The sequence below is a fragment of the Lingula anatina genome, chromosome 1 (genome assembly GCF_051362555.1).
Source record: "Lingula anatina isolate TDL-2025a chromosome 1, LinAna3.0, whole genome shotgun sequence".
Classification (NCBI taxonomy): domain Eukaryota; kingdom Metazoa; phylum Brachiopoda; class Lingulata; order Lingulida; family Lingulidae; genus Lingula; species Lingula anatina.
Window position 1 is genome coordinate 61,175,596 of NC_141767.1, and position 18,712 is coordinate 61,194,307.

Here is an 18,712-nt window from a genome sequence, read left to right on the forward strand (position 1 = left end):
TTCATCTCTGCACATATTTCACTCAGTGACTGCCTTGGGCTTACACCTGTATTAGTTATTCTCCCCACAAATAATAATTGTCTTTACATTTTTAGTTTTACAGTTGTCATAGAGCTCAATAGCTTATCAACACAAGTCAGTAAAAAAGACAAAGACTTATTCATAAGTGTTTTATTACCAGACTTTCATGGGTTCTGGAGAGAAAAGCACAATATTTACACGTTTTTCTTTTTATCTTCTCTCAGAGTTTTGTTTCTTCTTATATCCTGTGCCTTTCAGATGTTATGTGGCAATATTCTAATTTTGGTAATGGAAACATTTACTTCAGAGGGATAAATCTTGAAGAATGGGTGGCACCAATACCAGGTCTGCCATGCTTCACAGGTTTGTATGTTATGCTGAATTCTCCAAGATAGTGTCCAATCATTTCAGGCTGTAATGAATGAAATCTTGGTTCATAAACTTCGTACAGATGCAATAAAACATTCCTACTAATATGATATAATATTCCATCTTCCAGTGACCTTTTTCTAATAAGGTTTACTTTTGACAAAGGCATCACAAGTGTCATAATCCAGCTCTTCAAAAACAACATAGCCTAGCCATACACTGAAAATTCAAAAGTTGTATATTTTACAAAATTAAAATCTAGGTATATTCTATTATACACTCAATGTTTTATGAGTTTTACGTGTAGCCACCTACCTTGATTTCTACCTGATTGAATGTTTTACCATTGTACACACCAACAATACTACCAATCATTTCAGGTACAATAATCATGTCACGCAGATGAGTCTTGACTGCCTGAAAATGAAATTTAGCACATGATTATATATACAATAGAGTCTAAAGGCTCCTTTCAATGGAGATGGCCTTGCAACTCTATTCACGATATGAAATAAGTGACCGTTTTTTTTTTAAATATTAAGGGGAATGTTTTCCGGAGATTCTTAAAAATAAACTCCCTTCTTAAAAATTTCACAGTTCAGGTAATTTGCTATGAAGTGAAGCAATGAATGCATTGTCTAGATTGCTCATCTTCATTTCCTTATTGGAATGATGACCTCTCTTATCCATACCATAATATCTGTCTCTAAACATCCTTCATTGGGAAATTTTTAAAAATTAGCTTTTTTATACTTCCACATGAAAGGTGAGGAGCAACTGGGTTAAAAAAAAACCTGACAGCTTACCTGGATAAAAAACTTTCTTCACAGTACAAAATTACAAATGTTTCTTTAGCATTACCATTAATTTTTAAATATAATATTAAAAAAATAAATAAATAAATAAATGATCACCTCTGGTTTCTCCATTGGTGGTGCTTCTTTTTTAGCCTTGCGAAGACGCTTGATCAGGGCCATGGGTTTACGCTTCAGACCTCTGGAGAAACGCCGGCGGGCACGGCATTTGAACAGTTCCATCAACTGTTCACTACAAGCAAATAATAGAAAATAAACAGGAGTAAATGATTAATAAATAGCTCACATTCATGTTACTGAATATGTCAATGTAAGGTACCTGGAATATTAGGACAAGGCCAAATTTACTAAGCGTCAAGAATTGCAGCATCTTGTTTTAGTGAATTTGAATATATTTTGAAAAAATTATGACCTATAACTAGCTTACACGTCTGCAGAGGAGGAATTATCCACAATTTCAATGTGTATGATTTTCAAGCCAGGGCAGCTAAGTCCGATTTTTAATGGATATAATTTCAAGGATCTCTGTATTACTGAACCAATCAACGAAGTATTACCTGGACATATCAAGCAGCAGTTCCAAATCGACACCTCTGTAGGCATACTTCTTAAAGGTACGCTTCTTCTTCTTCTCAGCCAACTCTGCTAGATTTACTTCATCCGCCTGAAATTGTGAGTGATGCTAACGCTAAGGGTTTAATCCCTTTAGAAATATCTATAGTCAAGTCAAAGACAGTGGTGGTTTATCACTTACTGCTTATAATACTAGTTTTTTGACCCGTTGCATGTATGTCATTTGTGATACTGTGTTTTATACAGGGTGTCTCAATATAAATGGAAACCATAAATATGATGATTTATTACTGAGAAAAAAAAACTGAGACAAGATTACATGTCATGGAAGCTAATATAATAAAAATTTAAGAAACACTGATTTGATGTCTCTATGATGCATTTTTTAATGAGTTCCATGTATATTGAATCATCCCAGGCATTGCTGAAGCAGCATCAGGAAAATTCCGTGAAAAATCATTTTGATGGGTACATACCACAAAGAGCACTTTTAAATGCCTGTAGGTTGAGCTAATTTTAAACCATGAAATCCAGCTCTGAATTGGAAGATTATGCTACAAATCTATACTTTGGTCCAAATGCTGCACTAGCAATCGCAAGTTTTCAGACTAAGGGTTTATGACCAGGCACAACATGGGTTGTTTACAAGATTGTATATGCATGTAACATCTTGTCAGTCGAACGAATCATTTCGATTCTCACATAAATCGTTTCCTGTACATCAACAGCACGTTTATACATTCAGTGATCTTCTGCATTTGTTGTAATCCTGATGTTATAAATAATAAACATTAAAATATCCAATGCCGCGTAATGTAATGAGTTAAATCTAGGCATCCAGGTAACACGTAAGAACAAAATCTACGTTCAATTATGTGTGAAAGACAATGGGATATATAATTATTTATGGAAATGATTTCGATGTGGAGGTTTGCAGCTGATTGAAAAGGATTTTCAGAAGTGATCTTAGTATACTACCCACCATCTTGGATGTTGCCTGCTAAAGAGGGCGCTTATTCTGCGGAAGTGTGACAGGTGCGTGCGCCAGCTGCCGTCCCGACATTCAAAGCGAAGAGCAGAAGGTTCAATCATCTAAGACAGTTCTCTGCTTTCATTTGCATTTTTCACGCTCTCGTGACTAAATGGAATCAACCCAGTTGGACAAAATTTAAACTCTCGTGAAACATTAACACCAGATGGCGCCGAAAAGTGGTCGTCCCCTAGAGGGATCCATCATTTGTAGACAGATACTTGACTGTGTAGAGGGGCCGTCAGTGTGGGAATGTCAAAATGCCGAACTTTACAAAACTAATCAATTTGTTTCGGAGTAATAAGGATCGAGCTGCAGCCGGACCAAACAAAGACATGCCTTGCTTAGGTGATAAATCAAAGGAATGTATTTGTGATGTCCTGTTATTGGACGATACACAAGTTAGATATGAATTGAAGGTGGGTATCCACGTCTTTCTTCTCGGACCAATCGGTACTTATATCACGACTAACCCACCTGCTTAAAATCGCTGTCAGAGTAGAGAAGTTATTTCACCAAGGTTATACCTTAGGAAATACAGTAAAGAAATCAGAATCAGAGGTGGGTTTCGGTTTATGGTGAAATCAACATCTAAAGATGTGTTCATTTTAGGTGATTTTAGCCAACAGTGGTCATATGTTGTGATTAATGTTGTTCTCTTCATACAAAAGCTCGGTGTAATTAAAATACATCATCATATGGGTTTGCCATTCACATCATTATCATCAGCTAGTTTTGAATGTTTTTTAAGTGTGTAAGCATTTTAATTTTAGGATCAGATAACTTGGTGTTATATCCGACTTAGTTTTGTAAGATATCAGCTCGTGTGTTTATCAAGTTCTTGTTAAACAAGATAGCTGTTTAGCCTGAAAACCAGATAGCTGTTTAGCTTTGAGTAGTCATTGGATGGCCATATTAATGAAGTACTAGTATAATGATAATTAAAAATTTCTACATAACCCACTAGATCTCTTGTATTACCAAGTGCTACATGCAGATTAAAACAGATCTACAGACCATACCTAGTATTATTAAGAATCTCTTGTTTGATAAACACTTTGGCATGGTTCACATGGAAAGTCTATTTTCTAAAAATCTATTTTCTATTCACGGTATATCTTGTGATCACGGTCTGTGCCCTGAATGTCCCGCGGCGTAATTACTGGCAGCGCGAGCCAGTTACTATAAGTTACTATAAGTAACTGGCTCGCGCTCTTTTACTTTGTTGTAGCTAGGTTTTAAATGTAATATGAAATTTAAAATAATTATGGTCCATTTTGTTTTGTATGGATCATCCTGGTATAATTTATCCAAAGAAAATCTGTTTGCGTCTTATGTGTCAAGTGACTGGCAAGTAAGGTTTATGTGCCCTGTTTATATGCACTGTTTATTTTAGGTTGAATATGTCATGAATACATATGGAGCATTCAGTCTGCCCATACAACTCTACTGGAATCAAACCTATGACCTTCCATCTTCTTGACTAGGTTTTCCACCCAATTAGCGATTGGGCTTTAGTCTTTTTTCTATTAGAAAAAAATACTGTTTTGAGATATGAGCAAGTGTATTATTCTTTTGTCTTACTTCAAGGCAAATTTGCTTCCTGTCTAGACATTGATTTACTGCTGTAATGCTTCTTTCTGTTGCCTCATTTATGTGAAAAGCAAAAAATAAATATAGTTATGAAAAATGATTGCACTATTTATTTCATAGATTTACACACTGCAGAGGGGTATGCAGTTTCTTTTTAGGGAGGCCAAGTCAATGCAATCTGTTGCTAATGTGCTAAACATGATAATGAGAACCAATTAAGGACATTAATTATTTTTATTGATCTCTGGCTAATTAGTATTTAAAGATGTGCAGAATGAGGGCAGAGCAAACTCCACGTACTGTGTCATTGAGAAAAAGTATTTTCAGTTAGTTATATAATGCTATGTTTGAACACACCTAATCCTGTCGTTCTCTTATTATGTCCAGCCTCTCCTGTTTTGCTTGGTAATCAATAGCACACCCATATATCCATAGAGTTGACATACCATAATCAAATGTTTAAAGTCAATTCCTACTATTTACTTTATCTGCTTTTGCAGATGCTGGATAAACTACAGAATAGGAAAGAGCAATATTTGTAGAGACATTTTATTTGAATGCACTAGGTACAGCTCGCTGTCCCTGTAGAGCTTTGAGAGATTTTTTGGGATTTCATATAATGAAATTGTTTTATCTTAAATCAATTGCAAAAACAGTTACATTGTATAACTCAAGAATAATAATAAAAAAAAACTTTAAGCCTGCAGTTTAGATCGTTTTGTACATACCATTATTGTCGTGCTCTGCAAGACCCTAATAGCAGGTGTTCTTTATCTGAGTTAACATACCATGATTCAGGTATAGTTCTGACTTCCTACCATAGTTGTATGTGAAGACTGATAAGCCAGTATGTCTTTCTGTATCACATTCTGGTGGTTGAGCAGTGAATTGAGAAGGTTCATTTTTCAAAAAAGACATGATGTGTGCCTCCCACTGTTGCAGCTTAGAGTTGAATGGCGGAATTAAACAAGTTTTGATATGTTATTCATGGATCATGATGTCAGTGGTTTTGTAAGTCTTTCTCTAGAGCTATATATATTTCACAAAGGAAGGTTTCTCATAACACGCACATTACCTGTGGGGTAAAAAAAAGTTAAAGGATATTATCACAACAGTAAATTTAAAAATGTTGTCCTGAGAGTGAATAGACACACCTCTTTTCAATAATGTACCTTAACAGTTCTTATAAAGTTATAGATAATGGACAGATAATAGCACTGCAGTTGCAGAATTGGCGGTAAGGGAACTGTTTAGATGAAGTATTGTAAGATGGCAATATGGGGTGATGGCATTAGTGTATTTTAATCATATGTGTTTATAGCTTGTGAAATTCAGCTTTTATGGGAGTTAACATCAATTCTAACTTCATGTAAGGATGTCTTTTCAGATTATCACATCACAATGTTAACATAATGGATAGTCTATCATTATTTAGTCGGCCTGTCAGCAGTAATGCCTTGGCACATAAAGCACAATGATTCTTCAGGTAGAAATCCTTTGAAATGGTTAAATATATTGTGAATAGTGGAATATTAGGTTACCAAAGGGTTGACCTATGAAATCTTATATCTTTTTTTACTGCAGATGAGGCAGGTGAATGAATCTAAAACCACTGCTCTTGTTTTTATTTTGCCAAGTTAACATTGATAAATGTGCATACAAGTTTACTGCTTTATCAAACAATTCATGAGAAATGTGTTAATTACTTTAGATTACTGTGACTGCTGGCAAACATGACACAAATTCCAAGCCAACTAATTTGACTATGAGAGATGCAAGTCCGTAGTCATATCTTTTCAATAGCCACCTTATCAATCCATTTGATTAATGTCTGGAAACTATCATTACAAGATGCTTTTAGATAAATAACAATTTTAAATGTATCTTTAAGGGATTTGTGTTCCATGGTTGAATTTATAGGAGATGGAAAGAAATATTGAATGCCTTGATTTTGGGCTTATTTTCATACACTACAAGTATCAAATTATTGCTTCTGATAAACCCATAGAAGTCCATGCATGCTGCCATATCTTGAAAATCTAAGTTTATGATTAATCACAGTTGGGTGCCCATAGGCAGATTTGTAGTAACACCCAAATCCTGCAACTTTTTGATACGATTAAGTAAATATTCAACAAAATCATGTAGGGTAAGTACATAACTATTGCATGTTACAATGATTTTTTCAACATGACTGCTTCTCTTCACCCCTGAATATGCTACAAAAACATCAGGTGAATGTGGTCGGCCTGCGGAGTTGTGATTCTTTGTGGTGGAATGTGCTTTGAATAATGTTGGATAGGTAATAAGTTGAGTCTGGGATATTATTGTCCTAGTAATTTGTGCTGAAGCCCAAGTAGTGGATGTATTGATGATATTTGATATATTCATTATAATTCCTTTTACCAACTGAGACTTTACTCTAAGAGTTTTATGTTATCCGGAAATATGAATGGTCAACATAATGCACACCTTCATTCCTTCTCAAAGATAATAATATGCATTTGTGATCTTTGTTAAATCACAGTTATTTTCCCTTGTATGGTCAAATGTATCAACAGGCAAGAAAATGTATTTCTGTTCCCTGATGTCTCTAACCCATAGTGTCTAAAGTGTAAAAATCCGGTTATAATTCATGTATATATTGACTTGTAGCACTTACACAGGTGCTGCTGCAAGGGCCCCACTTCTCAAAATTAAGCTGAAAGTTTGTTTTCACTCTCTGAACATTTAAGTTTGCAAAAACTAGGGATAAATCAAAGCCATGTCTACTTGAATGAGGGTATTAGGCCTGATTGACAAAAATTCAGAAACGTTTGTTTTAGACCAACAATTGGTTGTTTTATCCTAGTGGACTATTACAGATTTTGCTTGGATCAAAGTTCTCTAAATTGTTAGGTCTTAAAGTTAAGAAATGTATTTAACTAATTTCATTTGTAAATCGGAGGTACAGGAATTTGTTCACATTTAGTTGTCATTTTCAATTCCCTACCTGAATTTGACTAAGATGTGTGGAAACGATATGTTCTCTATTTAAATATGCTAGCAATCTTTTAAACATGGTCAACTATTATTATGCACCAAAAGCTCCTAACTTAATGTAGTATGCTATATTTATTCATATTGTTTGGTATAGTATGCTTAATTTATTGGCATTGTTGGAAAAATATTGTCATATAATTTACCTTGTGTGTCAAATCTTGAAAAAATTATAAAACATTGATAGGTGTTTTAATTTGGTTGTAAATGAATGGTAGATTCAAACTTGGACAAATAAAATGTTTAACTTGTCCAAGTTTGAAACCAGACTTGCTGATTTATTGGCATGATTAAGATGAATCATTTTATAAATATGCATTTAAAAATAATTACTTTTGATTTGTAAGCTGTAATTTTATTATTTGTAACTTAGGATATAATATACAAATTTATTTTGTTTCTAGGCTAGTTGCAAGGGCCAAATTCTGTTGACCAGAGTGTTTGAGCATCTGAATTTGTTGGAAACAGACTATTTTGGCCTCCGTTATTTAGATGACTCAAACCAAACAGTAAGTATCCCTGCCTGTGCCACATAGCGTGTAAGCTGTTTCAGATGGGGTTATGGAAATAAAAATGTCTGTTTTAGGAATATGGATTAAAAAGGGACCTTTTCAGATTATTTTAAGAAGAATTTGAGGGTAAATAGAGTCATTATCCAGTTTCTACTTGTGGACATAAAGTATGGTATATATCTGCAGGCTCTTTTAGATGAGTGATCTTGTTTCTAAGGAAGTAGAAAAAGGGAACAAAACAAATGCTAGAGATAATGCTTTAGTGATACCTGAACTAATAAGTGACCGTGTCACTCAAGATCCAATTTCAAGATGCTTGTTATTTAAGTGCAGTCTGCCATTTTATGTTTACAGAAAACGCAGTTGGATGGCATAGAACATGTGTTGTTTTCTTGTCATTTCTTTACATAGTAGGCTTTTTAAGGCAGCTCACAAATTATTTACTAAAGGACTTTTGTCATTTTTTTGTAAACAATTATTACTTGTTAACACCAATAGGTGTCAGCAAATTGTCCTCTGGACTGAATTGTACTATTGTAACATTGATTTAAAAAGCTTTTAGTAATATGTCCCTTTGATGCAGATGAAAAGTTTTGCAACACATTTAAAGTCATTATTAGATAACTGTGAGATCATGTAAAAAAAAAAAAAAACCCTGGCCCATCAGTGAGAAATTGTATCAGCTCCCTGAATATTGTTTAAAACATGTTTTTCCTATGGTATGTATGGCTGGTTAAAAGTATCCATATATTGAAATACTTACACTAAACAGTGAAATGTCAGAAGGTATTGCTGCTAGATGTGGATTTAAACATAAAAGTATGCTAAATACAATGGAAGGCAAGGCAAAAAAAAAAAAACTGAATAGTGGAAATTTATTTTTTCTTTTTCTTTTTAGCACTGGCTTGATGCATCTAAAACACTGAGCTCTCAATTAAGAAGTAAGTATATTATGAATGCTGTTTAGCAGTACTTGTAGGTTCATCTGCACTAAAATTTTGCTGAAAATATTCCAAATGAAATGTCAAAGTAACAGATTCTCCTGGTGCAAAGATTATTTTATATTTATATATATATATAGTGTCATATATATATATATATATATATATAGTGTCATATTACATTGATTAAAAGTGTATTTAAATTTGCCATTGTACTACTGCTGCAGGAGGATGTTCTTGACCTCAAAATTAACTTGCCTTTGACATTAAAAAAGGTGGTAAAATGAATGGTAGCTGTTGCTGTCTTGAAGGATAACATGGCCATTAGATTGATGTTGTGACATGTGTTTACACAGTTGGTTTGGTTAAATTATTAGTCTGAATGAGTGTCTCCCATCTGCGTCCTCGGGGTTTAATCAGATTTTATTGTTTATCATGCTTTTTCTTTACAGCTGGTGCCCCCCATACATTGTATTTTGGAGTTAAATTTTATGCTGCAGATCCATGCAAGCTTCATGAAGAAATTACTAGGTATAGTTTTTGCAGGTTCTTTAAAAGACCAAACACTCAAATAATTGTAATAAAAGAGATCAAACTAAATAGTGCATAGCTAAATTGTTATTCTCAGTATGCAGTATTTTTTGCAATTTATTTGTATCTAGACACTTTGGAAATTACAATTCATGTCTAAAATATGGATGACTAAATGTGAACTTCTGATTAGTATTCTATGCAAGTATACATGGTGATTTGGTTAGACATTAATGGTCTAAAGAATGAAATGCCATTTTCATCAGTCTGAAGGTGTAGAGGCTACAGTTATGTCTTAAAATGTAAAATGGCTTTTTAGGACTAAATGGTGTTAATAGTAGTATGTGAAAATTTGGGTATCGTGCTTGAAGTCTGATTTGAAATTGACCATCAATTAGTCATTTATTTTTGCTTGTTGTGAAAATATGTTAAATGATTAAAAAATGGATAAAGTGTGGAGGGTGTAGGTTTTTGGTGTCCCAAATTAAAGATTGCTGACAATTGCCTTATATGTGGTTTTCATGAATTGAGCCATATTTCAAAATGAATGAGATCCTGTCACTAATTTCAAGTTATAAAGTGGTAACCACCTTGTGATACACTATGTAGGAAAAAAAGTTACCTTTGAAGCTAATTATGATATTGTTGTTTTAGTTAGGGATTTTTTTTTTCAGATACCAGTTTTTTCTACAAGTGAAGAAAGATGCATTGCAGGGACGTATGCCTATTCCTTTTGATATCGCAGCAGAGCTATGTGCTTTTGCAGTACAATGTAAGCAAAAAGCATTCATGCAAAGAAGTAAAAAAGAAAAGTTAACTGCTAACTACCTCATGGTTCATATGGATTTAACATATAAAAGAGCTGATGTGTGAAGAAATGTTTAGTTTCAAACATTTATATAGAGTTATCTTTAATTATAATAGAATTATTTTTATATCACAGAAGCTTAGCCTCTATCATGATGCTCTTTCATATTAGAAAAGATGGTTTCATGACTTGATATATGAATAATGTTTAATTGCAGCTGAGTTGGGTGATTTCGATCCCAAAAGACATTTGAAAGGTTATGTGTCTGAATTCCGCTTTGTACCAAATCAAACAGAAGAACTAGAAGACAGGATAGCCAGGATCCATAAGACACTTGCGTATGTGAAGTTATATTTTTTTATTCATGTAATAATATATCACATATAATACTATCATTTGTATTACAAGGCTTTACCTACACTTCCATAGTACTTGTATCATTGACATATTTCATTGACACTCTCATTTAATTTTGTGTGTACCATTTTCATGCAAAAGCTGTTTAATTCAAGTATCAAGTTTATAAACCTTCTGAATAAAATAAAAGGTTTTTTGTATGACATGGTTAACAAACAGGAAAAGATGTTTGACATTTTAAAGAAGTAGTTTAAGAGAATTGTTTCATAGAAAATCTAATGCAAAAATTTCAAAACCTTATGAAATATGATGAAAAAAATGTATAATTACAAATTGCTGAATTTTTAAGAAGATTAAAAGAAGATTAGAAGTAGAAGCTTTGTCAATAATGATTTATTATATATATATATATTATATAGATTTCTGTTTTAGCTATACTAATTAATGCTTTGATTACAGTGGTCAAGTGCCAGCAGTTGCAGAATACATGTTTCTCGACAAAGTGAAATGGTTGGAAATGTATGGAACTGACCTCCACCCAGTTTTGGTAAGGCCAGATTGAATGTTGACTTACTCTTTATTTCAAGTACATGTTTGAAACAGGTCAGGGTTTACAGCAGTCTGCATACAGCAGCAATTAAGATTTTAGTCTTGGGAACATGTCTGCATGTGTAACCGGCAAATGTTTTAAATTTGTCACATTTGTCACTGTTGGTGCCAAATGTAAACATGTCTTTCATTTTCCTTTGGGTCAACTTGGTACAGAACATGTGTTGAGTGGGTCAGTAAACATGCAAGACATATTTATCAATTAAATTAGCACCACATCACTGTAGTTTTTTACCAGTTTCACAGAACATATATTGTGGCCTTACATGTTATAATAATGAATACAAACTGTTTTTTAAGGGAGAGGGCAATTTAGAATATTTTGTTGGACTCACACCCACTGGAATAGTTGTGTTCAGAAATAAATCAAAGGCTGGTAACTACTTCTGGTAAGTGTTGAAGGAGATTTATTACTGTTTAGTGACTTGGACTTTTGACCCAGTGGTGCAATATCTTCTTTAAGTTTCTGAAGTTAAAAAGTTAAGCTATGAAATGCCCCTCATGTTACTTAATTGCACACTACAATCTATAGTAGAAATGTGGCAGTGACATAGGTGTTGAAAAAGTTGTGTATGTGAGTAAATGTGTTGGATTATTTTTGGTTATATGCATCATATCATATAGGTGTAAAATTTTATTTGTTGTTGTTGAAATTTTTGTTATTGTTTTAGGCCAAGGATATCAAAAGTCAGTTTCAAAGGGAAAACATTTCATATCAGGGTAAAGGACAAAAATGTAAGTTGATATTCACATTTTTATCTCTTGGTTATTTAAATTTTAATAAATTCTTTTGACAAGTTGGCCTTTCAGTTGCCCATAAGTTTTAAACATTTTATACATAGGAGGTTTCAACTCTTTGTGCAATAAATTGCTTTAGAAAACACATCATACATTCTGAAGTAAAATGTGTGCATTATGCGCCTAATGTTTAACCACATGTGTGAAAATCCAGGTCAATGTGAACTGATGCATGTTCTGAAAGTAGTAACATGCTGTGTCTGTGACAGAGATGTATGTATTAGAACTTCTGAGCTATTTTCAGATATGTTCACTTATAATGCATACTGTGCACAGACATCTACTGAGAATGATTTATCTGTTGCCTTCATTTATAAGATGATGACAAAAAAATTCTTAAAAGTTGATTTTTTTTATTTATTCATATTTTTTAGAATGATGAAAGTACCTATGGATTTGAACTTGCAACAAGGCCAGCATGTAAACATTTATGGAAATGTGCTGTGGAGCACCATGCTTTCTTCAGGTAAGATTAGGTTGTAACAGTAATGTTCACAAAATCATTTGGAGCTAGACTAGGGTCTTTTATATTTTCAGTATTTGATCATAACACCAAGTTAATTTTATCCAGCGTCGTAAGGGATGAAATTTATCTTCACTCCATCTCCCAGAAAAATGAAATAAGACAAAATAAAGGGTGATTTGATGATGTAATTTCTTTGTAAAATTTTATAGGATGCATCAAGCCACAGAGACTGTTTCTACAGGAAAACTTTTCAGCCTAGGATCAAAGAACAGATACAGGTTAGATAAACTTGCATCTTAGTGGGATTGACCTTTATATACCACTTCTGTTTTCTTTCAAAAGTTACATTCATCAAACATTGACTTCCACAATAAATATGTAATATGTAAAAGTTATTCATGAATTTAAAAATATTGTTAAGGTTACTGTGTATGAAATCTTGTAAGTCAACATTAGGAACATACCAAGATCCATTGGAAAGATGGTTGTTACTGCTTAAGTTACACATTTTATTTTCAGTGGCAGATCAGAGAAACAGTCCTCTCAAGAACCTGCATCACGCCCACAGCCACATGTTCTTAGGACCCCTTCACGCAGGCAGCAGAGAAGAACAGCTTCAGATGTCCCAATATCAAATGGTTTGTTGTTCGGAATATTTTAATTGCTGTCTAATTCATGTTTTACATGTGTCCTATCCTTAAACCTTGGCAATCACATTTAACCCTTAAAAAACCTGGGTTCATAAAAGAAATTATTTTTATTTATTGTAAGATTTGACACTCTTTATCTTCTTGTAGGAATTGTGGGTAATGACGATGGTGGGTTCTTGGACTACCCGGACGGAATGGTCACCACTGTTGTTCAACCAAAATCAGAAAGAAGGTAAAACTGTCAATGATACTTTTGTAAATCTTACCATATAGGTGAAGAAAAGAGCAATTTATTTAACATTTCCAGAGAGAGGATGCATCTTTTTATGTATGTTTTCTGATTTTCAGTCATAGGCAAGGCCATTCAAATGCTGCAGACTCCCCAAGAAGCACTAGATCAGCTCCATGGGAGATGGGAAATTCTGTTAAAGGGTAATCTTATCTTAGTCTTATTTCATTGCACTGTAGATACCATCTAGTCACAGTATTCAAATTTAGTTCTGGAAACCAGCACTAAACTACCTGAGAGATGAAAAGGGATGTGTTTCATTCCAAACCCCCCTCCCTTTATAATAATATGAAATCCTCTTGTTTTTATTTGATTATTATTTTTTGTTTTATCTAAAAAAAAAAAAAAAAAAAAAAAAACTTCAGCATTCTTATGTTAATTGATTATTTACAATTTTTATTTCAGTGGTATGTATACCACAGGACGTGACTCTCCTATGTCTACACGAAGTGAGAAGATGAAGTTTCCAGGACCCAGGAGGTCCAGAGAGTCTGGCAGTGAAAGTGAAGCCAGCTATCACCATAGGAGAAGGGGGCACCACAGTAGGAAGTCTGATAATGAAAGTGACCAAGAGAGGAGGAGGCGTCGCAGGTAGGCTAGAAGGCTGTATTTAATTTTAAAGAAAATGAAGTTGTGATATCCATAGATGCATTCAAAGTATTTAATCATTTAAAACATTGTAGAATGGTCTCAACTTTAACTTAAGTTCTGCATTTTAATCTTTTATTATTTTCTAGGTCTAGACATGAGAATAGTGGTAGTGAGTCTGAAGCATCACATCAAAGGCGCTATAGGCATAGAAGGTCAGGTCAAGATATGTTAAGCTCTGAAGCCAAGTGGAAAGAGGTCCAAAGGAAGCTGGAAAAGAATGACATGATAGCGTGAGTTTTTAATTTGAAGTATTATTTAAGAAAGATATTTATACAAACATGTTGCTCAATACTACAGATATTATATAGATAAACAATAAAAGACGTTTGAAGATTTATTTCTTTTTTATTGTTATCCAGCTCTCCAGAAGGCAGGGCCCATAGTATGAAATCAAATGGGTGAGTCTTACATACTAAGTAAGGTCTTTTATTTAATGAAAAAAAAAATCTAGTATTCTATGTAGTATGTCTGCTTCAATACAATAAATGCATTATTTTATGTCCTTGTCATCAGTCTGGTATGTTATGCAATTACTAAGTATTTATTTAATCTAATTTTATAGAATTTATATATTGGGTTAATTAGTTATGTTTCATACCCTTTGAAAAATAGAATTTACATTTATTGAAGGAATGTATTAGTTATGGTAATGTTCTCTGTGCTCACATTATTTTGAAATTCTGACAAATGCCTCTTTCGTTGTTTCTGTACAGATCATTGGCTTCTGATCATGGGTCAGAGGATAGTGGGAAGAGAAAGAGAAGGACAAGAAGGTGAGAACATGTGACAATAGATGGCACTCACTATTACATTTGTGAAAATAGATGAATTAATGTAACTAAATTAAGTTAATAAAGTTTTGGTATTGTGAGCAAAATTTTAGAAGTAATTAAACCATTGTCTTATAATAGCAGTGCCCTACAATACATGTATTTTATTCTTACACGTTTTAAGATATTCGTTATGGCTAGTCTTGCCAGTGATATGCAAAAGTTGCATGACTGTATTTTCTAGAAAACATGTTTTGGGCAACTTTTAATTACAGGAGAAGTAGGTCACCAGGTAAACGTCCACCAGAAGAACTGAGGCAACATTTTGAGTAAGTTAAATGTAGTGATAACAATCAATGTAGACACAAATGCAGCTTTTTATAAAGATGCATGGCTTAGATCATGTAGATTCGAACAGTTATGACACCATCTTAATATTATATGCAATGAGGCTATGATATATTACATTTAGTAGTTTTGAGATCTGACTTACAGATATTGTTTGCAATTGATAGCTCATGTATGATTGTTTTTATATGAAAAAAAGTTATGTGTTCTCTTATGTATTTTGTGTTCAAGGTATGATCTTGTGGATCCTGAGACAATAGGATTAAATGAAGAACAGATGAGAGATATACCTTACACCAAAGTTGAGTAAGTACACCAGAAACATCATTTCTCATCATATTCTTTGGAAATGAATTTTACTAGTTGTTTTTAAAAAGAAAAGTTGACTTTTATTTGATTTAAGAAAATATTCTGTGAGAAGTTCTTGAAATAGATTATTTGTGACAAAGTTGTTTGCCCTAGTATTCATTTCAGTGTTTTGGTTAAATGTATTTTCAGAACCTCAGCCGAGCCATTTAAGATCAAGTATTCCCCACATATGAGGCAAAGGTATAAATCTCCCAGAAGAAGAAGTCATGGGTATGTATTTTAGTACTACAGCGTTATTAAATGATATTGATTATCAAGTTAAATAATCCTTTGTGTTTGTACCTCACTGTTATTACTCTAAATAGGTTGTGCCTATTATGCATAAAATACAACATGTGTATTCATTTTCAGGAGTGATCTAAATGAGGCAGGCATGGGTCGTATCCCAGGTGGAGAACCTGTGCCAGCACACCAGCAGATGTATCCACCACCCACCACACAACAGATGTATCAATCCAATACACAACAGCAAAAATATCCATCCAACACACAACAGCAAAAATATCCATCCAGCGCACAACAGCATAACAGGAGGAGTATGCCAGAAGTGCAGTACAAGAATGCTTATGGGTAAACTTTCAAGATCATGTGCCTTTTTTAACCAGCTTTTAATGTTATAAATGTTATATGTTTGGTATGTGACTTTACTAAAATAATTATTGTTTCATGGTGACTATGCTGATATTTGTTTACAAAGTGTGCATTATCAACTCTTTTGCAATATGTTAAGGCAGTTAGTATATCTATAAGTAAAAAAAATAATAGATTTTAATCTACAAAATGTATGCGACCAGTGGAAGATGTAAAAAAAAAGTGCATACTGGGTAATGGAGAATTGTAGCATACTGTTTTAACAACAAGTTGCACATTAAAGGCACCAAAACAATGGAGAAGAAATGGTTCAGCCTCCCCCCTCAGTACAGAAAGCAGAGCTTCACACGGCTCCAATAGTAAAGACAAAACCAGTTGCAGTGTTCACAGCCCTAGCTCCAGACAACATACCTCACCCATATCCCATTATGCCATTAGAGGACATCACCAATCTTTCCAAAAATAATAAGGTACAAACACATCCCAGTAAAAATCAGTTTCATAGTGTTGTGATTTGAAATAATGATAAAACTGTTCCACTGGGGATAAAGAAAATGACCACCTCTTTATCCTAGGAAATAATGTTTAACTGGTTCAGTTCATTTGAATGTATTAGCTATAAGATGTTTGATTCATTCCAACAATTTGGTACAATGCGTGACCTTTTCTTACTTTTGTGTTATTTAGTTTTCCAAGCCAAGTGATGGCAAACATCAGCACCATGACTCTGGGCTTGGTATTGACCAAGAATTATCCTCTAGCCCTAAGTATGTGTGTGTGTATTACTCATAAATCTATAACAGATAAAATTGTACTGATAAGACTGGAAACCATAAAGGTGTATTTAAACCGAAAATGATACCTTGTAAATAGGATTGTATTTTTATTGTATTTACATGACCCTAGGGCATTAAACTGAATGGCATTGTTAATCCTGTACAAATATTTGCTTTCAGGTCAAATATAGGCATTGCAGTAAGCTTGAAACCCAAAGACGATGTCAACAAGTATCCAGTGGAATCTACACCAAAGAATGGGACTAGGTAAGACAAAACTAAATTTTTAAGGTATTGCATAGTAATGAAATACGAGGTAGTAATTAGGAATATTTTGAAGCTATGTTAAGAAATTTTAATGGCAAAGGCAATCTCACAATTTACTGATGTCATCTAACCATCACAGTGCTGTTTTAGTAACATAAAATAGGTTTACTTCCATCTCATTAATTTTAGTCTTGAAGAAAATGGTGGAAGAATGAGGACAAGAGATGCCAAAAGTGGTCCTTTGAATAACAGATTGTCAGCAATACAAGGATATCAAGATGAAGCAACTTCTGGGTACTCCAAGACTGTTATGTCTAATATACCACAGTCAAGTACATGTACTGGCAATTCCAGTATGCAGTCAAAGTCAAGACAGCAAGAGACCAACAGTAGACCAACATATGTAGAACAGGTAAAGCTTTCCTAATTAATGTTGCACCTAAAAATTGCATTGTTGACCACCTCCTTATATGTCTTAATATTTTTTGAGGTTATAGTTGAACATTTAAGGTTTTAAAATTATTTTTGTTTAATTTAGTAAAAGATTGACTCTCTTTAAAGAGCTTTTATCCTATAATATTGAAACCAATTAAAGTTTAAAATGTCTCAAATATTTCCAGGTATCTAATATTCCAGGCAATAACGAACAAAATGGACAAAGTTCAGTCCTTGGGTCACAACAAACTAAGATGTTAAGGGCACAAGAGTCTCAAAAATCTCAAATACTTGCAAGTCCAGTGGCAAGAGCACAGGACTCGCCTGCATCACAAACAAACATTACTCCTCTCATGGCAAGATTACATGACAAAGGGCAACATAATTATGGCAGTCCAACCGCAAGGTTAAATGTTCCTGGCTCCAGAAAGGATGGAGTAGGGCAGGTAAACTCTGCCTTTACACCAGTGAGTGGAAGTACAGTGTCTAGAAAAGAAGTACTCAATTGCAGCTTAAGCTCGGAACTTTTAAGTCAGGTCTTGAGTTCGTCTGGAAGGAATAAAGATATATTTACTGAATTGTGATAAAAACAGGGAGCAATAATACAGTGCAGCAACGGTTGTGATTTATGTGCTTGATAATTTATTATGAACATGTTTTAATATTTGAAGTCTTTCATACCGCATTTACTACAAGACCTACAATTGCACTGAACATTATCATGTAGGTGGAGAGTGATTTTTTTTTCATTATTATCATTTGTCTGGAGCTATTTTCATCTTTGAAATCATGGAACAGAGATTTAAAATAATTTTTTTTTCTTTTTTCATTTTATATGATGATTCAAAATAGGACTGGGTTCAACAACGAAAATATGCAATGTTCTTGGCGTTTTTATACATTATGATCTTATGAATTTAGATTAAAATTAAAATCATCTTGAAAGCAGTTTATACATTAAAATCAACCAGAGTAAGGGATTTTTTAAGAAGCATATTAAGATATTTTCAGGTGTTATATGATTTATAAGTGAATAAAGTGTTTTTATACCACCTCAACAGTTAGTGATTCATGATTTCGCGTTAAGCGTCTTATTATTGAAAT

The 18,712-nt window shown here is 33.5% G+C and overlaps 2 protein-coding genes across 4 annotated transcripts; one reads left to right on the top strand and one right to left on the bottom strand.

Moving 5' to 3' along the window:
• Positions 1–155: 155 nt before the first annotated feature.
• Positions 156–2,911, bottom strand: LOC106155221 (small ribosomal subunit protein uS19). 2 transcript variants are annotated; one of them, XM_013529950.2, is made up of 5 exons: positions 2,761–2,911; positions 1,763–1,869; positions 1,305–1,437; positions 706–807; positions 156–433 (listed from the first exon to the last, which is right to left on the bottom strand). In XM_013529950.2, the coding sequence occupies exons 1-5, from the start codon at positions 2,761–2,763 to the stop codon at positions 320–322; spliced, it is 459 nt and encodes a 152-aa protein (XP_013385404.1). In that variant the 5' UTR covers positions 2,764–2,911; the 3' UTR covers positions 156–319. The 2 variants fall into 2 exon arrangements, with proteins under 2 accessions (XP_013385404.1, XP_086856287.1); XM_087000161.1 differs by lacking the exon at positions 2,761–2,911 and adding an exon at positions 2,481–2,534.
• Positions 2,912–3,060: 149 nt separating this feature from the next.
• Positions 3,061–18,661, top strand: LOC106155465 (band 4.1-like protein 4). 2 transcript variants are annotated; one of them, XM_087000147.1, is made up of 27 exons: positions 3,061–3,227; positions 7,845–7,949; positions 8,851–8,893; positions 9,346–9,424; positions 10,099–10,196; positions 10,450–10,570; positions 11,049–11,136; positions 11,499–11,587; positions 11,870–11,933; positions 12,371–12,462; positions 12,672–12,740; positions 12,982–13,100; positions 13,260–13,344; positions 13,461–13,544; positions 13,807–13,992; positions 14,139–14,282; positions 14,412–14,450; positions 14,766–14,825; positions 15,098–15,151; positions 15,402–15,476; positions 15,669–15,749; positions 15,891–16,109; positions 16,414–16,600; positions 16,818–16,897; positions 17,087–17,173; positions 17,363–17,585; positions 17,794–18,661. In XM_087000147.1, the coding sequence occupies exons 1-27, from the start codon at positions 3,069–3,071 to the stop codon at positions 18,190–18,192; spliced, it is 3,129 nt and encodes a 1,042-aa protein (XP_086856273.1). In that variant the 5' UTR covers positions 3,061–3,068; the 3' UTR covers positions 18,193–18,661. The 2 variants fall into 2 exon arrangements, with proteins under 2 accessions (XP_086856273.1, XP_086856274.1); XM_087000148.1 differs by lacking the exons at positions 16,818–16,897; positions 17,794–18,661 and having other exon boundaries at positions 17,363–17,533.
• Positions 18,662–18,712: the final 51 nt, after the last annotated feature.